Below are 27,023 nucleotides of genomic sequence, written 5' to 3' on the forward strand. Positions count from 1 at the left end.
CTCAGCATGGCAACAGTAGATCTCCCTTGTTTGATCCCATACAGCAACAGCAGTGCAACGCCAGGAGAATCAGCATCAAGCATCTCACACTGAGTTGCATTATTTTGATTACAGGATGACTCACACTCTCACAGCTTCTTGGCTAAAACAAGACAGAACTGTCGATATTCCCTCTCTGAGGGAAATTTTTTAAATATTTCTGATGTGATTTAGAGCAGTTGTCTATCCCTTTTTCTCAGGGAATAGGGCATGGCGACAATTGCTGGTTAGAGCAGAAGGAGCGGATCTGGAAATGAATTCCTGAAAAGCAATGAGGCAGTGGTTTTAATAGTCTAACCACATATTTTTTATTCCATGCTTGGTATGACTGTGAGTTTTAGAACAGGCACTTCCCTGAGCAGCACACCTTGCAATTCTCTTGCCCAGAGAGGCTGGTGATGAGCAGCTCTCACCAGACATTTCCGTCAGCCAGGCGGTGGGTCCAGCGATTGGAAGAATGAGAGCCAAGAGCTCACCAGGAACCAGCTACCCCACATAGCCTTCTCAAGCATGAAAACCTGTAACAGCTTGCACAGAGCAAGATGAAACCAGCAGAAACTGTAACAGCCACAAACAGTAGGATAGATTTTAAGTCAGAGGGCAAGTAATTTAATCAAAATGATTCCACCAAGTGTGAGAAACTGCATGCTCTGCTGTGAAAGACCTCACCGCCATGCAGTCTTCTAGCACCAACACATACACCTCTTCATAGCAGATCTCAGAGGAAAGTAAAAGGTGAGGAAGAATACTGTGGATTTTTTAAACATTACTCAGTATAAACCAGCACTGGATAATACCATCTTAACTTCCAAGACATTACCAGCAACAGGTACTAGCCTGACCATTCAGTCATCAGTATACTAAGATCTTTACAGACAAAAAAGGAGGACACCATTAACCTCTATAAGCATTTTTTAACATGTAAATTCAGTATCTCTTTAAATCAAAAAAGGCAAACCTAGAAGTAAGACCAAGCACGTGCAAACCACTACCCAGCTGAGAAAGGGAAGTGAAAACCAGACTTCTCAGGATGTGAAGATGTGTTCATCAAGATGAAATTGCAGGTTCTCTTTGCAGGTTCAGTAACACTTGCACAGCACCAAAAAGGCCATTTTAATTTTACTTTCCTTTTTAGGAAGCTTGAAATAGGATTGGAAAGGACAGAAAAGAAGTTGTAGCTTTAACTTTTGCTGTAAATATTCCCCTACAAAAACACTAAGTCTTAGACATATCATGGGATAAACAGGTATCATTAATGGGATTAGTTGTTTGGGGTTTTAGGCATGTGTTTACTTTAGTAATATGATAGAAATACCTCAGACAAATTTACAATAGTGGTTTCCCAAACCAAGTAAGATTTATTTCAAATGTATCTTAAATTACGCAGTTTTACTTTGTTGTGTTTTGAAGGGCTGTATCATTTTTTCTAAACAAAACAGCTTTTATACATTATTTGTTTCATTTCAAACAGCTCACTATCACAAAAAATTATAATTAATAAAATATTTATAAGTATCATGTTACCTTTTATTTCCTAAACTGAATTTATTTTCTCATAAAGGAATAAGAATGCTTCTAAAGCGGTCTAGGAATAAGTCTATTGTTATTTATGGAAAGCAATCACAAACCAAGGTTGTCATCCAGCCTTTAAATAGCAATCTTGAGAGCCCCACATCAATGCGTACAAAAAGAGAATCCTAGAAATCATCTCATTTGCAAGCAAGCTAATCTTTTGGGGCTCAAAACACCTGAATTGTGCTGAGCCCAGCCAACGATCATTCCTGTTCTCTTAAGTAATGCATCACACATGGTCCACTAAAAGGCAACACACCAGTAATCGGCAAGTTTCAAAGACTTTTCCAAGATGATCATGAGACGAGGAAGGAAAGGACATGCAGATACCAATTGCCAAGCTTAGCGAGGGGCTGGCACTTTCCACGTTCAGTGCAAGATTCTCTTCTTCCTGCTGTCCTGGTTTTTGCCAGAGTGAAGTACCGAGCTTGGCAGGACAGGGCACAGCAAGAAGAGCAGAAATCACCTGTCAACTGAACACCCCATGGAGAACTTCTGTGGCCAAAATTACAAAGAAGGGCTGGAAAACCCCAGATCACAAGAACAAGTCTCCCACTAACCTCAATGGAGGAGCAGAATCTCTGCAAACAAGGTTCAACAGTGTTAAACAAAATGGTATAGATTTAATGGGGTGTTCAGGAATCAACTCTAATTTTACAAGTCGGTTCAACCAAACTGCATCATTCACAACCATGTCATACAGAAAAGTTCCAGAAAAATAGCATTCTGTCTTGCAGAACTACTATAGCATGAAGAAAACTTCAGTTTGACCATTGAGAGAAGTTGTTTGGGGTATAATACCATTTGGCGTTAAAAAGCAAGAGATACTTAATTCCAAAATGAAAAGTTACCTTTTGGTGGAGTTGCAACACTGCTCCCAAGTCCCAGAACAGCAATGCTGTGATTCCTTGGTTCCAGCATCATTGCAAACTCTTCTCCTCTTTCCCAGTGTGGTACCTTCACAGGCTCCAGGTGCACATTTTCCAGCCTGTCTTCCTGCAGGGCACTGAACATATACTTGATGGCTGCATCTAGATTTTTTGAACCGCTGAGTCTAGGTCCTATGGTATCGGCAAAAACTGCTAATCTTTCATAAGATCTGTTCTGAGCTTTTCCGTGAACGGCAAGATCAATAATAGCTTTAGCAATATCACTATAGCCAGCTATCTCATTTTTAATGTCTTCCAATGTTTTTGGGTAACTGTCATCTCTTCTCAAAGATTTCCCAGGATACTGTGGTAATAAATTAATGAAAAATACTAAGAATATGTACTTCATTTTTTCTCTTTTTTCTTTTCCACAGACGGCCTGTTGGAGAGACAAAAAGAAAAAAAAAAAAAAAAAGAGAGAACAGTATTAAAGAAAAAAAGTCATACAGCTATCAGCAACACTTTTTCTTATTTTCTTATTTGGATTGGCATACAGACCAAAATGAAATTAGTTTATAGTGAAAATGCTTTGATCAGAACTGGCAGGAAAGTAAACTCAACTTGGAGACACAATTATTGAAAGCAAATGAAAAAGATACTTAGACCACTGGACACAATCTTTGTTGTGGTCTTCAGAAACATCCCTGGAATGCTGCATCTCTTTAAATAATCACATCCTTCACTGAATCAAAACCCAGAGTTGCTGCTCCCATCCAGGAGGAGCTTTGCATCTCCTTTCTGTTAGGAGCACGATTTGCCAGAAATGCCAAATCAAATGTCTTCACGCAAAACATCTGGACAGAAACATATCTTAAACCATTCACGAATAAAAGTGCTTCTTAATATCTATCTTCATAATCAGGAAAGCACTTTTATTGCACTAGAAAGATGTCAGAGCAATTTAGATCCAGTGCCCCCAGGAAGAAAATATGAATTTCTATACTGCATAAATCCATGACCATTTCTTATTAACTGGTGTATCTCTGAAGGACTAAATTCAGCAGCATCGTAGAGAGGTACAGCACCAGGGGTACTGATCCTGTGTTGAATACCAAGACTTAATGCTTAATAGTTTATCCATCTTATCATTAAAAGTTATAATTTTTAAGATACTACAAATTTTCAATCCCATAAAAGTGACAGGTTTTCTATACTATTAATTGAACTGACAAAAAAACCCCAAAAACCTGAAATCAGTTGGAGTAGTTGCAAAACTCTTCTATAACACTGGAAGTAAGATTACCCAAACCCAAGATATAAAGGTCTTCACCAAAGGAAATGTAATTGTCTCATTTTCCTTTGAATTTAAATCAGGCTGCAGTTTGGACGATAAAAATTAGCAATAGGAAATAAGACCTTTAAATCAGCTCTATAGCTGCAGCTGTTATGGGACTTGAAAAAACAGTAATTAGTTACACCCAAGTGAAGTGAAAATTACAACTAGCTCAAAAAAAATTTTGATTCAGCACTTTTGCCATTTTCATGGACTTTCATGGCAATACCTGTATTTTTGAAAAAGAAAGTAATTTGCCTCAAAAAACAGTAACATTAAAGGCAAATGTTAGCTTCTACTCTACAAAATATGTTTTACTTGGAAACAATTGTTCTACAAATAGCAAAGGACTTATTAATTGGCTAACAGGGATAAAATATGAGTAAATCAGACCTGCACAGCAGAATTATTACTAGATTTTGCTGTTAAGATTTCCACGCATCCTTCTTCTCAGTTTGTATTTATTTAGTATTTCTGGAGAGCTATACTTTTCATTTTATAATCACTGACCTGAGGAATCATGACAATATACTTGTATTTTTGGTCTGTGATGTTAAATGCATAAGAGCCGGTACGAAGGTAGGGGGGAGGTATGAGTGTGTGTATGTATATACACATGTATTTGCATACATTATATCCACATATTATATTCACATGCAAAATAAAAAGAAAAATCCTCCTTTATTTTCAGACAATTGCACACTACAGGAGCTTTAGTTGAGCACTAATTCTCAGTCATTTTATGGAGTAGGCAAATTTCACAATAGCTAAATAGCTTTGTAAATCATAATACCAGAAGGGACTAGAGTACCTACCTCATCTGATTGCCACAGAACACTGATTGCAGGATATTCCTGAATTAACCTCGCACCACCAGAAGCCACACAGCAAACCAGCAGTTGAGCCAGCTCTTAAGAGAGTAAAGGTGAGGTTACACCAGTATTGTGCCTCTGGGAGTACATGCCACAGTTGTATTCAAAGCTTCTGCGAGCTGCATTCTGAATGATCTAAGCTAAGAAACCACCTTTCCACTTCTGTTTGTTACAAAGAACCAAAAATAGATGAACTCATTTTCTCAAGATGTTCATTCTGGACCATTTTCCAGCATTTGCTCAAAATAAATAAAGAAAAATAAGCCTCTGACATAATGAAGTTACCTTAATATACAAAGAATTCTGTCATAGATCTAATATGTACCCTGTCTCATTTTGTTTCCTGTCCTCTCTTAGTTTCAGCATGTTTTTATTTCCACCAAGAAATCTTTATCTCAGTGTAGGTTGCAGGAACTACTCATTTGACTTCCCCTTGTTCAAGAAACATGCTGAGATAAACAAGAATCTGGGAAATTCAGATCTAAGTTAGGTAAATGCAGTTGCTACTTCTGATCTTTCTCCCATTATTCCCCCAAAGAAGCTTCACTGTAACAGTGGCAGAGTATGCTAGGAAAAGCTGAATTACACAGGCACTTAGAAGCACAGGTTCATCAATGGAAACAGAAGAGGCAACCCACATAATTTTTGTGAGAGCTTTCTGATCAGCTCCCAAGAAGGGGGGACGACCCACTAGGCATGCACTCATAAAAGGCCATCTGAAATGCTGGCTGTGTAATGCAGAATTAAGACACACAAAAGGTGAAAGGATTAAAACACATTTTTAGGATCCATAAACCAGATAAACCAGCAGAAGAATTGGGGGGTGGGGGGTGGGGGGGGGTGTCAGCACGGGGACGGACACCACCAAAAAAACCCAAACAACCCCCCTTAAAAACCACACGCACAAACGTTTTGGAGTCACCAAGCCCAGCTCACATCATAACCAGCACAAACTGGAGCCCTTCACAGGCCTTTACGGGTCTTTTCACGGGTCTTTTCACAAACAGCAAGTTAAACAATAGCTTTAGCAATATGAGAATATTAAGCTACCCTCCTTAACTATTCACATGTCCCCTAACCTTGAGATCGAGGCAGCAACAAATTCTTCACAGTGAAGTGTCATTTTCCCAAAAGAACAACAAAAATCATCTGTGATTTCATCTATGAATAAAAAATTTATCACACAGATATCTTCTCTCTTTGCAAGACAGGCAGGTCTTACACAACCAGGAACAGAAGACGGGTTATCTCAGGACACTAACAGAGAACTGCAAAATGCCTTTTATAGTCTGAGTTACTGTTTATTTGTGGTTATACTACACAGACAGTATTGGTGTATTTTTATTGCTATGCTCTGTACTTTCGCCATGTTCCTTCCCTTTGGACCAGTTAATTACATGCTCATAGACATCCTCTGCTAGACATCAGTAATTTTCTCAGGATGACCATGCTCATTCCCTGAGTTTTGCCAAGCTCATCCACAAACAAGCAAGCAAGATAAACTGATTTCTGCCATAAGACAAATTCTTGCTGACTGCAGTAAGACAACAACTTTGTAGAGTTAGGTTCAAAAACTTAAGGTTTGGGGTTTTGTTTAAGGGTTTGCAGAATCTACCAAAGCTGATACATTTAGTTATTAAACAGAAGGCACAGGGGGATTGTTTAATTAGCATTGGCCACCTCAAAGAGCCCCCCAGCTACCAACTTCATGCATTTTTTCAATGGAGAAATGCAACCACAGTTATCACACTGCCCGTAACGAAGACATACTTCCTTTGCTCTTTCTGGCCTCATTCAAAACCAGCAGCACCCTTACTCCAAAGGCTGCCCCAGAGGAGATGCATTCACAAGACAAACTTTCTCCAAGAACTTTCCACTAAACACTGAGAACATACATGTCTCTGCAGCTTTTATGGATGTAACATACTCCTGCCACGCACAGCATTTCACTAACTGCCACTGCATTCTAAGAGGAGTGTAACTGAATTCAAACCCTGGGAAAGGACAAAAGAATGGGAACGTAATTTATTGTGCTTTTCTTGAATAGTCCAGCATAATCTGTCCAAAAGTTAGCAGCATTCAGCAATAATTCCATGCTAGGTAAAATAACGTCGTACTCACTTGGACTGCAGTACAAGAATCACTCCACTGCTAATTCAGGGAAAGAATAGCACATCTGTTGTCCCAGTCTCTGCAACATTATCACTCCAACAAATCATCTGGGAAAAGAGACTACTGATTTTTGCACATCTTGCTAATTAGGACTCAGCAAATGAACATCACAGTGCAAGCCAAATTAAAAAAAAATAACAGGACAGTCACAATTGTTTGATGTGTTTAATTATTCACTGAATTTCTTTATAAGTTTAGAGCAGAATGAGATAGGAAGAAAACACACTTTGAGGAAGTACAGTCCTTTCTCCCAGTCCTATTAATGCATCGCACTTCATGTCTCTTCAGTATAAATTAACCACTTTCTAAACTATGGATAAGAATCTGGGATTCCCCTTGCCCTTCCAGGAAGCAAGGATGCTCTTTAGAGGGTTACAATCCCTCTACTTTATTCCTCTGACCCTGTAAATGTCGCATGCATGGGAAGGACACAGAATGGTGCCATTTCGATTTTGCTTGCAGCCTCATGTGTAGGGTATTCTCCTAAAAAGTGAAGCTCTCAAGATCATATGAAACCTGCAACTCCCACCTTTCACTTCTTCAAGGGGACTTCTAATCACTAACATAACAAAGCAAAAAGTGGGAGCCACCATTGCTCCTCTCCCCATTTTGAGCAGAACTGAAAGCCATTCACATATTACACACTGCATGTTTATGCCAGATGAATCTGGCCTCTTCAGAAATTTCAGCAGGGCTCAGGGCTTAACCACCTCCAGCTTAAAGGGCTACACAGGCTCTCAGCTTTCCAGGATGCAAGAGTACACTTAGGAACCGTGGAAACTCTGTGGTCCAAAATGAGGATAAAGCTAAAAGGCAGTAATGTAAAACAGTTCCAGTTCTTTTAGCTTCAGGTGAAGTGGATAGGGGGCATCCAGCCAAGGCCATACCTGGATCCATATACAGAAGGAAGGATGTGGTCTGAATATACTCCATAGAAGAAAAAGATTTCTTCCTGCAAAATCCTAGCAGAACATTTCAAACGGGAAATCTGGAGCACAGAAGATGTACCCTTGGTGGGGGAAGATGAGGTTAGGGAGCACTTCAACAAGCTGGACATACGTAAATCCATGGGGCCTGATAGGTTGCACCCACAAATGCTGGGAGAGTTGGTTGATGTCACTGTGAGGCCACTCTCAATTATATTTGAAAGGTCATGTCACTCCTGCTTTCAAGAGGTAAGATGTAGGGAACTAGAAGCCAGTCAATGTCACCTCAATCCCTGGCAAGGTGACAGGAGAAAATCCTCCTGGAAATTATTTCCAAACTTATGAAGGACAAGACGGTGACTCAGAATAGTTAACGTGGATTTACCAAAGGGTAATCATGGTTAATCAGCCTGACAGCCTTCTAGGACAAAACTACTGGCTTTGTAGATGAGGGGAGAGCAGTGGATGTTGTTAGCCTTGACACTAATAAGGCATTCAACAGTCTCCCATAAGGTCTTAAGGAAGCTGATGAAGCATGAACTGGATGAGCTGACAGCAAGGTGGATCAAAAACCAACTAACAAACAAGCTCAGAGTGTTTTGATTATTCGTATGACATCTAGTGGGGAGCCAGTAACTACTGGTGTCCCCTAGAAGCCAGTACTTGGTCCGATACTCTTCAATATTTCCATTAACGATCTGGATGCTTGGACAGCATGCAGCTTCAACAGACTTGCAGGTGATACAAAGTTAGGAGGAGTGGCTGTACACACAATGGTTGTGCTGCCCCTCAGAGTGAATGGAGAAACAGCCAGGTATGAACCTTATGAAGTTCAACAAGAGGAAATGAAAAGATCTACATCTGGGGAAGACCTGTCCCCATGCACAGAGATAGGCTGGGGCCACCCAGCTGGAAAGCAGCTTGGCAGAGAAAGAGCGTGGGGTCTCGGTGGACAAGCTGAGCATGAGTCAGCAACGCAACCTCATGGCAAGGCCAGCAGCCTGGTGGGATGCACATTAGGAAGAGCGTTGCTAGCTGGTGGGGGGAGGTGATCTTTCCCCTCTACTCAGCACTGGTGAGGCCACACCTGGAGTATTTGTCCATTTCTGGACTCCACAGTGCAAAAGAGACATACTAGAGTCCAAGAAAGGGCCATGAAGATAATTAAGGGACTGGAGTACCTATCCTGAGGAGAAGCTGAGAGAGCTGTGACTGTTCTGCCTGCAGAAGAAAAAACTCAGGAGGGGTTTCATCAATGGGTATAAATAGCTGATGGGAAGGAAAGAAGATGACAGAGCTGGGCTCTTCTCAGTGGTGCCCACCAACAGAACAAGAAGCAGTGGGCACAAACTGAAACATATGAAATTCCATCTGAACACAAGAATCCACTTTTTAACTGTAAGGGTGCTCAAACACTGGAACAGGTTGCCCAGAGAGACTGTAAAGCATCCATATGAGGAGATATTCCAAAGCTGACTGTGCACAGGTCTGGGCAACCTGCCACAGCTGACCCTGCTTAAACAGTGGGTTTGGACTAGATGAGCTCAAAAGATGTCTTCCAACCTCAATGTGTGATTCAGAATATAAAAAGAAGCCATAAACACAAGCTGAAAAGATTTAAAAAATCAAGGGAGACAGGTTCTAGGTCTCCCTTGCAGAAGAAAATGATAAATTAAAGGCAGAAAAAAGTGTTTTCCACCTCCAATGAGTATGAAAGAGAATGAAATGTACAGCACAATGCTATGTTGGTAGTGCAATGTTTAATAGTAGCTAAACAGCTACTTTAAGGATGCTTCCACCTATGTCCTGATCCATTCGTATGTAGATAACTACTGTCTTTGATGCTAAAGGGCAAGATCATTGGGATCTTATATAAGGGCACCATAAAAGATGAAAAGAGCTTTAGCATACCTATATCTGTGTGTATATATATATATATATATATATATACAGATATAGCATATCTGTAACAAGGCTAACTGGTGTTACCACCATTAAAATCATTACAACACAAATTACCTAAATGTAACAGATGGAGAAGAATGAGAGAAAAAGGATAAAAAAAAATCTCAGATGAGAACACTGTCTACAGCAATCAGATAACTGAAAGAGGAGCAAAGGGAACAGAAATAGAATAAACAAAGCTAGAGCAATGCTTCTTCTCCAGTGTGGCAAAGTTTTCCCAAAATCCCAGTTGAAAATACAGACAAAAGAATACAGAGAGTTCACAAAAGTCATGGTTATGGGAAATGAGGAAAGAAAACAATAAATTGAGGATATTAACCACTTAATTGCTAGAGATCTGCTAAATCTGCAGAGTATCTATAAGTTTCCTAACCATGTACCATTTGATTTTCCTCCAAGGAATGTAGGAAACCTTGAAATCACACAGTGGTTTTGATAACATGAGAATAGACTGAAAAGCCCCAGGGTAACAAACTCACATGCTGCAAAGTGATGTCTGATACACTTAATAGCATCTGAAAGAAAGTTTGTTGTGACAGCTGTGGAGTAGGATAGCTGGAAGGCTAGGTGGACTTGCAAAATGAGGAGGAGATTTCTGCCTAAAAATAAAGTCATCGAGTTTTTCCATCACTAAGATAGATAAGGGAGGTGGGGAAGAAAGCTTTATGATCTTGAAGAGTGAAGCAGAAAAGTAGACATTCCTCAAAGACTGCTTTCCAGCATTGTCAATATTCCTTATCTGGGAGAACACTTAATCAGTTGAAAAATCTTGGCTTTGGGAACACTCACAGTCAAAGTTATCATTTACATTACATTACATTTACTTAAGATGAGCCTTTTAACATCTAAAGCTAAGAAAAAGATGAGTACATCACAATATCGATACAAGACTTTGAATACAATACAAAATCTTACTACTTGGACCAAAAAGTCTAAAACTCCAAAGGGAACACCTGAGCTGCATTACCTTTACCAACTTCAGAAGAACTATCTTAATTTGCTACAACTGAAGATAATGTCCTGAAATCCTTGACAAGATAAGTGTGACCTAGTAGTGTATGACCATATACACCCAGGTAGTGATACTGACTTATGTGGACAGTGTAAGAAATGAAATGTTTAAAGAAGACTACGGATTAAACCAGAGAAAGTCCAAACGTCCCCAGAGATACTGCACACATAGCTCCCCATTTGGCAAAAGGAAAAGTTCACGGCCTATTTATACTCTGTATAGTGCAAGTACTGTAGCTTAACATAGGAAGGAAGCGGTGGAAGGAACCACACTTTTTCTTCACCTCCAAGCCTCAGAATAGTAACAGGCTATCTTAATATAATCTTATTCAGTAACTGCTTCTAAACCGGATGGCACTAATCCTGAAGAATCACACCATAATCCATGTGCAGAGTACTGTATCAGCAAAGCTACAGAAACAGTAGTCTGCTACTTCCCTAAGAAGCAGTGACAGCCAAGACAAAAACTAAGGCAGTGACGGCCAAGACAAAAACTAAGTTTAAAAAAATAAAAAAAATAAAAATAAGACATTACCACTGAGCAATGCTTAGGCCATGTAGCAGCTGATATTACCCTTAACGAGCATTCAAAATACAAAGAGTTCTCAAAAGGAGTACATTATCTTTTCAGATGCAAAAGATGGGAATTCAGTGGGATTTTTAGATGAGAACAACTGAACAGAACAGAAATATTTAATGAAAGGAAGGCAGTTAGGAAACAATGACACCGAAATACACAATGTTGTTCATATTACAATGAATGCCAAAGTACATAGCTAATGCCAACTGATGGCATTGAAAGACAGCTTGGGGGAGGGTGCAAAAGATTATTTTGGACAATTAAATCAAAACATAACAGAACAGAGCTGCATTTATCTGCTATTCTGATGCTCAACTTCAGTGACACCTCCTTCAAGTCTGCAACTATTGCTCTAGTGTGAAAAAAAAGACAAGTTGCCTTCAGATGTAGAAATACTATGAAAACTATGAAAAAAATAAATATATTCACACACACACACTCTGAGACAAAACATTAATGGCCTCTTACTAATTTAAGGAACCTTTCTTGACTGTAAAGGCCCTTGGGATAGACACATATCTTTGCACTAAAAACACACATAATATAGACACAACCGCACCTTTTTCTTTTAGCATTACCAACACGAGAAAAGCACACCCTTTTTATTAAGGCAATATAATCACAGAAATCTTTTACAAATTCTTTTGTATTTTCTGTACTTTCTTATGTGAGCTGATGAATTATGCTATAGAAAAGAATTAAATACCCAAGAGAAAGAAACAAGAGGCGCAAATTAAGGGGCACTTAAGAATTGCCAGCAAGGCCCCATACTTAAACATCTATCACCCAAAATTCTAAACTAAAACACGTTCAACAAGACATCTTGTATGCTGTTATTTAGTTAAATTATTCCCACAATTCTGATGCTAAATATTTTCTTTTCAAGTTTTTATTGAAAGACTAGCAGCTGCATCTGACCAAAGGATGAAACCTATCGTCATACCAGGAGAAAGCCTAAAACAGAAAGTATGAGCTATGAGCAAATGATCAATCCATATCCCTGGATAGCAAGAGCTGCTAAAGTTGATGGATGGATATTGTAACAGGAGCAAACCAAGTTTCATTAGCAATAGTCAGCGCAGGGCTGTTCTTGTCACAGGTTGGGTCTGCTAGGCCTTTGAAAGCCGAAAAGGAATCAAATTGCCAAGTATCTGGCACCTGCAGGCACTTCTTGGTGCTCCTCCAAGCAGCGTTCCAGCAGAAGGCTGTTCAACCCTACTGAACACATGTATGCTTTATGTTGCTCCAGATTTTGGCCAGAAAGTACAAATACTTTGATGTCTCCTTCCAACAATTAAATCTGTTTTAAAGGTGTCTATATGTTATTAACGGTCAGAATATTTGCCAATATGAACCACCAAAATAAGTAACCTTAGTTAATAATTATGTAATGGAGTGCAACAGGCCAAGTTTTCTGCTATTTTATTCTATATACCTACAGTCTCATTTTACAGACTATAAGTAGCACCACAATCCCAAATTAAGTCAATAATTATTCAGCATTGCTAAATATGATGTGATATTTAAGAATATTATAAAAAAAAAAAAGAGGTTAAAATCACTGTAACTTTTCTGAACATCTTTTTTATTTGCTAGTTTTTTTCATGCAGTCTACTGTCCCAAGAAAAAGTATGCTCCTCATACTGCTATAGTAACAACATTCAAGTGGTTTTGTGAAGCTGAGAAATCTGGTGAACATATTGCTAGACTCGTTAAGAAAACTGATATTCTAGTCTTTTGCCTCCATACTGTACGATATGCCCACTGAGCCTTCCCTTTCCAGAGCAATAAAGGATGAATTTGTAAATACAACTATATGAAAAAGGCACAGCGTCAAGAATTTCTCATTACAACTGACAAAAAAACCCGATCTTTATAATGCACACATTTCTCTACTTATATTAAGGGTGGGAAAGGATATTAATTTCAATGATATGTTATGAAGTATGTCATTTATGATTGCATCATATTCACTAGAGCATAATATTGGCACTTAAATATCATACTGTATTCCAACATATCAACATCAGACACAAATTGCTACAGATCAGTGGCAAAGTACAGTTGGGAGCATCATCCCATCACAGACTGCACTGCAACATACAAGCAAAAGCAAGCTTAAGAAGTTTAAACATAAAGAACCAAGGCAAAGAACAGACTGTAAACAAGATAAATACTCTTTACTTAATGAGCTTGATAGAAAACTGGTTTTCAGCCAATTCTGAGGAATAAATTAGCAAAACCAGATCTCCTCCTGATGTTGAGGAAAGTTCCAACACCATTTCTTCATCAAAGCTATGCCGCAGTGCAGCACACATTTGATCATGGAGCACTACAGCTACCATGCATGAGGCAGTTCTGATTCTGCATTTAACTTCTAAATTCTCCATTTTACTCCCATTTAAGAGACCAAAAAATTATCAAACGATTTTGCTACTGCAGGACAAAAAATGTCAGTTATGACAACAGACATCCATCTATATTCATTAATTTCAGACCATTTAAGACCAGGGTCCACAGTACTACCCACTACACAGATATACTGAGACAAACATGCCTTTAGGAACTTATAACTACAGACAGACAAAATGGACAAGCAATTGGAAGAGGACAAACCCAGAAGTGACATCTCCAAGCAATTCAATTGCCACATGAAAGACATTTCAATTAGCATGACCACTCAGCCCCCTTTCTCCTGACAGCAATAGAAGCCAGTCAAAAGCTTGCTGCAGTGAAGCAAACGGTCATATTATAAAAAGTGATCTGGAAAACAAAGTGGAAAAAAACCAAAAACACCACCAACAAAGCCCTCAAAGAACATATCGAGAGTAAACACACCACCCCAGTTACAGAGAGGGCAGTAACAAATGCTGACAGCAGTGAGTCTGGGTAAGACAATTCCTGTTTTTCTGAGCCATGAAATTCTACTTGCAAAACTGAATTTTTAAAGATGTGTTTCAGTTGTATTGTTGGGGTTTTTTTTAATAGAGGATAGCAAAATAGTTATAAATGTAAACAATTACTGTATCTAGCTTGCTAGCAATAAGTATTTGAAAACGTCTGTTCTCAAATTTTTGTTCGCACACTCACACAGCTGGCACATTTCTCTCCAGAATTCTCATGCAGTGAACTCAGAAGATCTCTCATGCAGGTAACCCATGAAACAACTTACACTGAGCTCAGATAGGTTGGTAAATCTCAGATAAAAACTGACAATTTTCTGTGTAGACTAAATCCAAGCATGAGAAAATATGCACAGGGAAGCCCGGATGTATAAAATTTTCATGTGAAAGTACCTCAATGCAAAATTTGAAGGTAATTTTGAATATTTAGTTCCCAAACATACATCTTGCTACTACCAGCTACAGGTGCTTTGTTTTTTAATGCGGAAGAGAGGACCACACTGTGGAGAACCAAAGAATAGCTGAAACCTGAATGAATGAATGCCAATTTCTTAATACCTTTTGATGAATTACCATTCTAAGAAAACAGCTGAAACAAAAGAAACTTCTCTCTGAAGCAACCAAAAAGTGACAGCATAAACCTGAGCAGATGTTCAAAGTCTAATCAAGAGTCTAAAACGCCTTTTAGAGGACTGTGTTGATTTCTCAGTACACAGAATTATCACCAGGAAAAGCAGCTATACTAGCAATTTATACGTTTGAACCCCATTCATGTGCTTAAATTAGAGTATTTGAGTGCAGCAGCATTGGACTAATGACATTATAACAGCACCTTCAGAATACCTGACGGAAGTACCATTGCCAAAACCTATTCAGGAGCTACCCTAGAGATAGCTTTCCAAAATGGGAAAAAATATTTGTGAGAAGGAAGGTAGTTTAATGAACTATGAAACTCCCTTTTCTCAACACAACTATTGCTTCAATGTCATGGTATTAGAAAAACAAATAGAGATCTAGCCTTCAAAATCTTCAAAGGTTCTTCATCCTAGCTGCCAATCTATCTGTGGTACCATATGGTTGATTCAGGTGCTTAGCAGGGTCTTGAATGTGACAATACAAAAGCTGATACTGTACTTGAGTGTCATGCTAAGGGAAGAGACTGACTTTGGCAAACATAAGCTGACTAGGTATACATATACGTCATTTTCTGGCACACATTTTACAGCATCTGCAACACTATTGAAGACAGAATGTGATCAATCTTCTCCCTGCAAATACGATATTACAGCATCTTACTGACTTTTCACTGACACGATTCTGACCCTGCACCTGACCAATAACACTCAGAGATTAAACTATGCCATAAAAGTACAGGAGAAAACAAAACAGCCAGAATATTCCTCCTAGGTCTTAAATACTTCTGCATAGTTCAGACTGCATGAGGAAAAGCTGACACACAGGTGTCAGCTCCCAAACTCCAGAGAAGTTTTTACACGGGCCATCTTTGAGAAAACAGCTCACCACCACTGCCAAGAACATACCAGGCCCAGGTGAGTGACTGCACCTGAGCTCAGGAAGCACTTCACACAGGGCCTTCAGCCAAGCAGAGCCCAGAGAGCCCACAGCTCCTTTTCCAGAACCCAGTTATACGTCCTATGCTTCTGGTATTGCAGGTGACAGTCACAAGCTCCTGGGTCTGCTGAAGAAGTTATGCCTGGAACAAAATAAAAAGTGAAGCTATTTAGACACTCTTTAAATTGCTATTTAGATCCAGTGTCACTAAACTGGGCAGGGACCCTGGGTATGAGGACAGCTCTGGCTTTTATCCTACCTGCTAAGTAGTCCTCTGCAAGAACAGCTTTGGGAACACAGCCTTTTAAGTGTTGCTAGTCTCAACACTAATCATTAAGGAGACAAAAGCTTGCAGAAACAACCAACTTAAACCATTTTACTTTGATCTAGCTATGAAATGGTGATTTTCAAAACCACGTATTTGCCCTGTCATAATCACATAAGATTCAGAGGGCTTTATCCACAGCATGAGTAAAGAAATTGTTTAATATTTGGGGCTCTGGTGTTACTAGTATGAGGAAAAAAACAGAGCCTCCATCTCCTTCAGTGAATCCAGATGTTGTAAATGTCAGTTTCTTCATGAAATAAATGCAATTCCAAATTAAAATGAAACTGGTATTGGAGGATTGCTTACACTTGGTTTCGATTTTATCACATAAATCATCTTGCAAGCAGGAGCAGTTGATAAGGTAGATTTCACATGAAGTTACAACTGCTCCTTCATTCAGAAGCAGCCAAAAAGTCATCTTTGGCTTCTCAGTGAAGTGCTGATCCTTTCAGGATGATGGTCTCACTGCATGTGCCCAGACTTCCATGATTTCTATATTTGGGTCACTCCTCAGAAAGCTCTTCTTTGAAACCATTTGGAAGATGGGCCGGTACACAAACAGTGCTTTGGGCAACGAATTATGTATTAATCCTGCTCCCCGATTACAATGACTTCCCAGTTATCCATTGGAACAGATCTGACGCAACACTAATCCTACACCCCTTACTCCATGTTTATCAACAAGGTCTAACTGTTAAGAACAGCATACTTAGCTATAAACACCTGGAGAGCAGGCAAGGTCAGCAAGAAGTCTACATTTCTTAAGTTTACTATCTCATTTAATTCCTAGAGTAAAGCTTTTTCTATAGCAAAGTTACCTTCTGCTTTCAGATGAGCAGTTGAGCTTGCACAGACCACCACCCGCAGTTGCAGCAATGCTTGCAGCTAACAGCCCAGCTGTTACCTCACCACAGCTAAAAATGTTTTCCAGAAGAAGAGCTAGTATTAGCTGACTTTCATCCTTCCTATGCTGCTTGTCTGTAGGGACAGGAGATGTTAGACAGCATGTTTCATTTTGATAAATTTGGGAGGCTGCATTAGACAGATGCCTACTCTAATTATTATTTATCCAGTGTGCATCTGTTTTTTTTATATACAGTTCACATACTGATAAGCTCCCAATAGTTATTTTTATATAACATTCTTCAAAGGAACTTTCCCATGCTCCTATTCCTGTCTGCATGCTCCTCAACTGGGCTGTGTGTCCCAAATTTTCAGAAAACAGTCATCGTAGAATAGTTTGGGTTGGAAGGAATCTTTAAAGATCACCTAGTTCAATTCCCCTGCAATGAGCTGGGACATCTTCAACTAGATCAGGTTGCTCAGAGCCCCATCCAGACTGACCCTGAGTGTTTCCAGGGACAGGGCATCTACCACCTCTTTGGCAGCCTGTTCCAGTTTCACCACCTTCATTGTAAAAAAATTCTTCCTTATATGTAGTCTAAATCTATCCCCTTTTAGTTTAAAAACATTATACCCCTTGTCCTATCACCACAGACCCCATTAAAAAGTCTCTCTCCACCTCTCTTATAAGCCCCCTTCAAGTACTGAAAGGCCACAATATTCTCCCTAGAGCCATCTTTTCTACAGGCTAAGCAACGCCAACTCTCTCATCTGAATACATTTAATTCTAATACCAACACACTGAGAACAGAAGTTACAAAGTGCCATATCTTCCAGCATTACAACAATGAGGAAATGCCAAAGGAGATAAAGCAGCATGTGAAAGGGGAGAAAAAAATTTAAAATTTTACTACTACTGCCCCAAAATATAACTGTTCTGACTTTGTTAAACCCTTGAGACCTGTAAATGCATGACAGTGGGACTGACAGGAATGTGGTTTGTAATGTAATGATGAGATAGCTGAGAGGGCTACACCACAATCACAAGAAAATGGTGCTGGTTTGAAAAAAAAAACAAAAACAAAAAAACCCAAACACCTAAAAACATTCATAGAAACATCAGATATGCTTTACAGACATATATACCGTGCATTTTTTTAAGTGCTGGGCTCATCTCCTGACTTGAAGTCAGAGCCAAAAAAACAGGATTCACTTTATATGTTTGTGGGGTTTTTAAAGCTTCTACCTTAAATAAACCTTGCCATATGATCTGATTGAAGAAACACAGGATATATCACTATTGATAATGACAGTTCCTCAAATAAAGCTTAAAACATGCATTTACTTCAGCCTAAAAGCTTAAACCATAAAACACTTTTCAGAAACTTGCTTCACAAATAACATCAGATGGGAGAGTATGATGTGAGGAAAAAAAAGATACCATTTCTAGCCACATCAAAATTCCCATACTAGAAAAAGCATAAAGTGTTGTTTGCTTATGAACACAAAATAACCTACGCTGTTGTGTCAGAAGGATTATCTTTCTGGGCCAAAAAGTCAGACATACTTTGAGCAATGAGAGGACTGCTAACAGAAACACCACTTAGCACTGGGAAATAGCTTTTCCTCTAGGGAAAAAGACTTGCAAATGAGTTTCCATCTCACCTACTGCAAGATATAAACACAGAAAGATAATCATGTTATTCCAACCACCCCTTTTTTCAATGAAACAAAAAATTCACTGTCCCAGTCAAAATACAGATGCGAGGCTGAAGACACCACTGTCACCTGCTAAGAGCACAGCAAACTTTTAGGAGATGTTTTGACATTCAATGTAAGCTGTTCTCTCCAAGTTTCTTCAAGTTTGACCACCTTCTCTTCTCTCAGATTTGCCAGAACAGTCCAAAATTGCATGACTACCCCCATATGATCCACCTCTATCATATATGGTGGGTTTGGCTATGCCAGGTCTGTTTAATAATCACAGCTCTAGTGTACAGCAGATAGCACCACAAAGCAAGATGTATCTGCCAACTTGGGTGGCATCACTTGCTGGAAAAAAGCACATCTGTCCTCATTTAGTTACTCTCTGAAGGGCAGCCACAGAGATAATCCTGCTCATTACCACCCTTCCTGTAAGTTTTCTCTTCAGCTGTAAAACACAAGAACAAAATGAAGCATGAATCACAGACCATAGCTGCAGTCATAATGGATATTAAAATGAGTGTTAAGTGTATTTTACCAGCCTATGGACTGGGCAACAGAAGATTTGGATCAGTTGTGGCTTAAGTCCATCTAGGTCCCAGCTACAGTGGCTCTGCCCTCCACTAACTGCCATTCACCTGCACTAGAACTTCATCCATAGAGTCAGCAGCAAGCTGGTTCTGGGAACCAATCCAGTAAAAAACATTTATTCTTTGCAGAAATTAATAATGAGCATTAGTACCACGAGGTTACTGCCAAAGAGAAAATGGGGATGTACCCAAAGGAAGATTGGACTGTGGCGGTCCCTGCAGCCTGAAGAGCAGACAACTCTGCTCGTTCCACCACCTCTCCTACCTGGTTGAGGATCACTGACCAAGGGACAGGTGGGTGGGTGGGGTGGAGACCTCTGCAGCAGCTGCAGGTAAATTAGACAAGGGTAGTTACTCAGAGCCTGCATAGAATTTTCCAAGCATATTTCTGAGACTTTTTTACTTCCAAAAACCCTCCAGAGATTCCTTACCCAACAACTATTTCATGACAACCAAACTGAACAAGTAATTAAAATCAAGTTGACTTTGTTTTCTTTCTAGGATATCTTACAGTGCATCACTGAGGTAGAAATTGTCTGCTCTGTGTATTTTTCAGCAGCACTGAATACATTACCCGAGATTAGTAATGTACTTTTCTGCCTTATCTAGTTGTCATAAGAGAAAATATTAATAGCCCACTGCAGCATATGATCAATCTTAAAGAAATTAGTTACTTACAATTCTTTCTGCTTCCAAAGCAATAAAGAATTTCATTAAACTAAAACTTCAGTAAGTGTTTTCACAGTCCACCACATTAGAGCTCTCATGTTTTGTATGGGAGAACACGACCAGAGAGGGCACTAGAAGGTGAGCCCTGTGATTCAGAACAGTAAAAATCAACAAGATCAGAAACACTAACCTCAAAACCTGTGGAGAGTAGAAGGGGAAACCATTACAGATGAATCAAATTTATGCTTTGGTCTTCAAAAGTTACAGATAAAAAAGTGGATGCTTTCCCAATGGAGTCTATTGGCTCAGCTCTCATTTTAAGGCCTCAGAAAAGCACATTTCTTTCTCAATTGTCTATTGGTACATGCATAACATTACATAAGCCCCTTTTGTGGGGCTACTTGAAACATAAAATTACTTTTGACTCACTTGTCTTATGTAAATTCACAGTCAAGTGCCTCTTCTGAAAAATACTAACACAAAAATTAAAGGCACCGGATATCAATATACATGTAGCAGATGAAAGTTAGAAAAATTGGGGGAAGGCAGAAGAGTGATCTCACTCCCTTTCATACAGAGTGTTCTAGCAGGAAATGTACTATCAGTGCATTTAAGTGAAAGATCAGACACCATAACCAGCAACTGGAGAAACAGAAAGTAAAAAAAAAACAACAACCCAACAGACATATACTTAAACCCAGAACTGTTTTCTCACATCAGAACTAAACCAGGCCTCACAGGGGTGACATCAATTCTCAGATGCACAAGATGCTGCATCTGTGGGGTCACAAAACAGGTTTGGGCAAATCCTGAGCTTGTGGAAACTGTCACTGTTGTACTGAATGCAGGATGGTCACTCAGGCACATTTAAAATAAATCTTGTGATGTAAGAGATGTCTATGATAGGTGATCTGAGATGAACCTCCTCTCATACAACAAAAGGATCACTGATTTAAAATTGGTTTTGATCATTGAGATAAATATGACTGGAATTCTAAAACAGCATTAGGATCTTTTAAAGTCAGTTTTTAAGATCACAGGTCTTTTACCATACCTCTGATTGAAACGGGTAGTAAAGAGGAACATTTTGCCAAAATATATAAACAACTTCTTTGAGATTCATTTTAATCTGTATGTCTCTTAATTAGATAGTTCTATCAAAACCCTCTTGGCAGAAACAGCACCGAAGAGATTTTCACATTTTTCTCTCACCCACTGTGGAGAAAATTCATCAAACACTTCTATGTTAACTAGATTTAAAAGACTCTTGAGAAAATATTACTATTATTAATACCAGGACAGAAAAAAATAATCCAAATGAGCTGGGTGTTTGAACGCTCTCCATTTCAAATAAGCAAATAAACAGGCAAACATTAAATAAATCAATAAAGTCTAAAAAGCAACCCCACCACCACTGGTCCATTCCCTCTGTCTCAAAAACAGAAATTAATCCTCTTGTAAGATCAAGGCACCCAAATTATCATTTTTTAAAACTACAGGCTAACAAGGTTAACATTTTTCTCAAGCTGACATACAATTTTTTCTTGTATTGTAAAACCTAAACAAAAAAAGAGCAGAGCATTCTCTACAGATTCTATCAGAAATACTGACTTAATCAAGTAATTGGCATTTAGAAGATTACAAAGCTGAGCTGAAAATTTACCATTGCCATCACAATGAAAATGTAAGTGACTAGGGTCAACTGAAGAAAGAACTTACATTTATTTCACTACTTCAAGATTATTGCAGACATCTGGCAACAAAAACGTGAAAGATTACTGCAATGCAGTTTTTGACAGATAATATTTCCTGTAGAGACAGAACAGAAAGAACTGTAGAGCTTCAAGACTGTAATCATTTTGTACATTTCTATGTACAAAGTACTTTTTAAAGAAATATTTCACCCCTGCAGGTGTTATCCCTTAGATGTACTGCCATCCTTCATCCTCATCCTCCCACAACTGGAAACGAAGGAAGAAATGACAAGACAAAGTTTTCAATCTTAAAATGAGAAAGTTTTATACACTATAGCAGGGATAGATAAAAGAATCCCATGTGCATTATGAGTTCATGCAATTGTATCAACGATGAGAGACTCTGTAAGTTGCTTTCCCAATTTGGCATTGAAGACAGGCAGACATTTGCAAATCCATGTTATAAAACAAGTAAGAATTTATATGAGCTTTTACTGACAGATGTCTCCCAACAGGGGTCAATGCCAGGTTGGTCTTCCCCAGCCCAGATCTGCAATCTGTTCTTATCTGATTCAGTATTTAATTGTTCTGCTGTTCAAAAGAATCATATATATTTTAAACACCAAGAAACAAGACTGGGTAAGTCAAAGGCTTTGTATGAATCTCTAAAGTTGCGGTGGGTCTGATCCAAGTATATCTGCACAGAGTTCATCTGAAAGACTGAAGTTTTGGTAAAGTACAACTGATTGCAAGGCACAACTCATAGTTGTTACCCAAGCTAGAGTGGATATGTCTAAAGAAATGAGTCAAAATTTACAAGGAAACACGAGATGTAAGAACTCTTACTATGGCAGGCTTTGTAGGGTTTCTTTGGGCAAAGAAGTGTTTGAGGTTTTATTCAAAGTAATAACCTAACAGAAGGAACACCAGACAAGACTGCAAGATGATTTCAGAAGTAATAGTAGGTAAGCATGAGAAAGGCTCTTAATAAAAGCCTTCATTCTCTCAGAAAAATAACCAGAGCAAAATCAAGGCCAAACTGTGTCGCCCTAGCTTAAATATTACGAATTTCTCTAGCTAAAATAGAGAGATGCATTCTAGACAGACACAGATGTAAGCAGTTCTTCCATTCCCACACAGGGGATCTGTTCTACGTTCATACCAAGCATTGCTTTGTAAGAAACACCCACGTGCTCCCCTTTCATCGACAGATTACAACACTTACAGTCTTTTGATACAGAGGAGTGAGCAGATGCGGAACTGTCTCAAGAAACAGTAAAAATTAATTTTGAACAAAGTTGAAAACACAAACAGGCAAAATTTTGAAAATTAAGGCTTACAAAACAAGTAATCAGGATTTCAGGTGTTGCACATGTGTGGCCCTCTGAACAGGTGCTTTGGGTGCTCATGCAGCACTTCGGATCAGGTCCCAAAAATTCTGCAGTTTGAAGGAAGAAACAAGTAATCAACAAGCAAACAGAAATCCAGTGCTTTTATTTTGAATTTTCTCTTCAGTAGTTCTGAGCAGACTTTGTAACTTGTCAGATGCAACCACTAGATTCCAAAGGCTCCTCCCTATTTAATACTTCCTTACCAAAGTCTGATTCAGCTTGCAGAACTTACATTTTTCATGCTTTTTTCTCTTTTCTGTCCCTCATATATATTTTAGTACTTCTATAAAATATGTATTCGCATATACACATATACAAAAATTGTATATACATATATAAAAATGCCTCTCATACACTCTTCCCTTTTGCATCAATTTGAAAAAAGTAGTCTTTGAAGAACAAAGTCCTGTCAAAACAAATCAAATGAGTACTAGTTACTAGATTTTCCTACTTAGAAGCATTAAACCACTCTACATGCTGGGACCTCTTCACTATGAAGTGGGCTGTAAAATGTAATTAAATATCTAATGCATCCATCTGGTATTTATGGGTTTTATCCATTCACAGTGGCATAGCTTTCAGCCAGCGGCTGCTGTGGGCTTTGCTGGTTTCAAGGTCACCGCAGCGCACCATGCCGCACCTAATGCCAACCATGCGTCCCCCGAGCACGTGTGCGACAGCCAGCTACAACTCAGGGTCAATATTTGTTTTTAAATTAAGAGGAAGGACAAGGCTAAGCTGGCATTTCTTGTCACATAGTGGAGCGGCCACGTTCCTGAAGGGCAACCAAGCTGGTGTCCCCCTCCAGAGAAAGGCAGGAGGGCGGCCATGAAGCAGGCCCAGTGGCCCGCGGCCAGGCTGGGGGCTGCAGCCCACCGACCTGGGGCAGGCCCGGCCGGGCCCAATGCTGAAGGCCCCATTTCGGGGGGCTCCCCAGCATATGCTGGCAGGGCTTTAAAGCCAGACCTCGGCGTGAGGAGACGGGGCCGGGTCCCGCGTTCCCCTCCTCGCCCGAGCCAGGCAGCGGAGCCGGGCCCCCCACGGCCCCGGGACAGCGCCGCAGCCCGGCGGAGGGGCACGGCCGGCCCGGCAGAGCGCGGGCCGCCGGCCCCTGTGAAGAGGAGGATGAGGGGACCAGGGGAAAAACACGCACCTTCCCCGGGCAGATCGGGCGCCAGCAAGGCCCGGCCCCCTGCCCCCGCCCGGCTGGGACGATGGGGGAGGAGGAGCGTCGGCGCGGTGGAAGGGGCGGGCCCCCGGGCGCGCCGAGGCCGCCTGAAGTAGCGTGGAAGCCGCTCAGGGCCCCGGCCCGGCGCTGCGTTGCGGGGGAGGCCGGGCGTTCTCCCCCCCCCCCCCCCCCCCCGCCCCGCCTTGCCGGCGGGTCAGGCCGGGCCGCGGCGCCTCGTAGGACCCTCGGAGGCGAGGCGGGCCCGAGCCGCCCCCGGCCTGTCGGGGAGGCGGCCTAAAACCTCGCCACGCACTACCGCCAGCCCTTCCCGGGGAGAAGCGAACGGGCGAGGCGTGAGGCGGCGGCCTGGGGGCTGGGGCCGGGGGGGCGGTGGCGGCGGCTTCCCGCGCTGGGAAAAGCGGCTCCGCGGCGCCTCCCGCACGGGTGACGTTGCGCTCACTGAAGTAAAGGTGTGCTTATAAAAACGCTTAGGTAAATGAGTGCTGCTTCTGTAGGCAAGATCTTAAAATACAGATGTGGGTCTTAACCCGCAAACGCTGAAGCTCTCGATTGGTTCTGTTTAAGTCAGTAGAACCCAGGCGCTTACAGGTGTTTTTAGGATCAAAGCCCTTGGTGCATTTCCAAAAAAGCTGCTGTAGTAGGAAGACAGTGAAGAACTTCACCCTCATTCAACACCCTGTTCCAATATTCATGAACTTTTTGCCCAAGTGAAAGGACTGTCATACCGATGAGCTTTGTGGGGTACCTTGAGGGTGATTTGAAGCGCATGTTACAAGGTAGTGGCTGTCCCTGCCAGCCTGGCTCCTCCACCCATTTGAGGTCACTCGTTTGTATTTTTTCACTTGTATTTTTCAGTGTACCATCTGGATGGTACATTTTTGCGGTTGGGGATGTCCCCTGCTGTACAGCAGGTCACAGAGTGGCGCGTGCAGGTGGGATGCAACAAATACCTGGGGTTCCTCTCAAATTGCCCCGGCCTTTGGCAGTCCTGTTCCACTGAGGGTAACAAAGTAACTGTTTAAATAAAAAAAACTACCCAAGAAAATGTCTTTAGAGATCTGCCTACCTGTCTGTTTCCTGTGCATTCTGTATATTCTTTACGTATCACACCCTATAACCTCCAAGTATCTGTCTGGGATTGCATCTCTAGAAATAATTATACACAGTAATTAAGTAGTTATGTGTCACTGTAAGTCATGCAAGCAAATATTCCATCCTCAAAGGTCAGCTGTTGCACCCACAACATCTTGAACTTAACCACCAATGTATACCTTCCTGCTTCCAACGAGAGAAAGAACATGGGACAGGTCTGCATGAGCAAGCTCATGTGAAAACTGTACTTGCAGGATTTGAATTTAGGATTTTGGTTGATTCCTGGGAGTGATTCCTTCTCTCTTCGTTTGCTCCCTTTACAAGTAAGTTCCCAGAACTGGTTTCCCAATAATTTTTCCTGATTACCTTCCTTTGTTAATCCTTCCATAGCTGAAGAGTCACAAGGTTGAGTGATAATAAGCCATCTTTTTCCCCATCATCAAATAGTCACAAGGATGGAGAAATCTTGGCATTGCTGTCATTAATCCTAGGTCAGAGGGAAGAGAGCACACTGTTCATGGCTTTTGTTGTCCTTGCCCAGGAAGCAGTAAGAACAAGTAATGAGTTGTAACAACAAAACCTACCTCTCTACCCCCCAAGCCTCTTCAGCCAGCAACATGCACAAATCTACTTATGGGTTTGAAGCACATCAATACCAACTTAGCCTCAGGAAAGGTATTTCCATCACACCCATCTCTTACATTTTTTTCTCATATTTTGCATTATTCCCTAAATGCATAGTTTTGTTTCCCTTTAGTTTGCAGCTTCAGGACTTTGGGATTGCTGTTATTCCCTCCTCAGGATTGTAATTGCAAATCAGGGAGAGGCTGAAGCTGAGGAGGCCTGTACTCAGTTTCCCAGACTTTATAAGCAACTATGCTGGGCAAAATCCTAGCACCCCTCCACCCCGCCCCATTTACAGAAATCACCTGTGTGACCTATCTTGCATACTTCTGAACTCATTAAGATTATTCAGGTGCTTGAAAGTCCCCGTATGGATGTATCTTTTCAGGACTGCTGTGATTATACTGGTAGGAACAGTGTCAGAGTCAAGAACATAATATTCAAGAAAGGGATTGGATATATATGAATGTCAAAAATAATCAGAATTACCTGATTGTAACTTGGTGCTTCGGGGCATAAACTGGTATCTAACTCCAGGAAAGGGGAATTAACTCTAATGTGAGGACAGATGACAATTCTTACTGCTGGATTTTTTTCCACTTTCTGTTATGCCATACATGAAGCAACTGGTAGAGTGTGCTGTTAGGCACAGGAATACTGCCTGAATGGATCCTGAATCCCTTCTGATAGGCCTGTCACTTGGTACCATGCTTTACCCTGCACAGAATGGGGGTGATGGTTGATGCTATTTTGTTGTGCTTTGCTTTTCCAGTCTGTTTAGGCTGCATGTTTTTTGGAGCAAGGACTACTTTGGTAGAGCTCTGAAATTTATTAAGTCTCTAGAATGTGAACATATTAAAATAACAAGAAAAAAATCACCAGCGTATTCACATATTAATTATTATGCAAAGTAGGGAGGGGGAGGGAAGAAAGTACAAGATTCCTTTGAAAAGCTGCCAGCACAGGTCCAAACACAAAAGGTGTTTGAAGTGGGAACACACTGTACCAGCCTGAAGGAATTACCAATATACCAGTTACCCTTGTTTAGAAGCATGCTCTCAGTTTTAATTTTATGACATTTATTT

General features: G+C 40.4%; 1 protein-coding gene across 4 annotated transcripts in view; it reads right to left on the reverse strand.

Annotated features, from left to right (window-relative positions):
• The window catches only part of CPQ (carboxypeptidase Q), a 163,695-nt gene extending 139,346 nt beyond the window's left edge, over positions 1 to 24,349 (reverse strand). The window contains exons 1-3 of one of the 4 annotated variants that reach the window (XM_056332645.1): positions 24,187 to 24,311; positions 22,983 to 23,080; positions 2,463 to 2,919 (exon numbers count right to left, since the gene is read on the reverse strand). In XM_056332645.1, coding sequence (XP_056188620.1) covers positions 2,463 to 2,919; positions 22,983 to 23,051 — 526 coding nt within the window. In that variant the 5' untranslated portion in view covers positions 23,052 to 23,080; positions 24,187 to 24,311. Of the gene's footprint in view, positions 1 to 2,462; positions 2,920 to 4,628; positions 4,991 to 21,667; positions 21,758 to 22,982; positions 23,083 to 24,186 lie in introns of those variants that run through there. The other 3 variants (XM_056332646.1, XM_056332648.1, XM_056332647.1) reach the window with 3 other exon arrangements.
• Positions 24,350 to 27,023: the final 2,674 nt, after the last annotated feature.

Source organism: Falco biarmicus, chromosome 3, assembly GCF_023638135.1.
Source record: "Falco biarmicus isolate bFalBia1 chromosome 3, bFalBia1.pri, whole genome shotgun sequence".
In the NCBI taxonomy this organism is placed as follows: domain Eukaryota; kingdom Metazoa; phylum Chordata; class Aves; order Falconiformes; family Falconidae; genus Falco; species Falco biarmicus.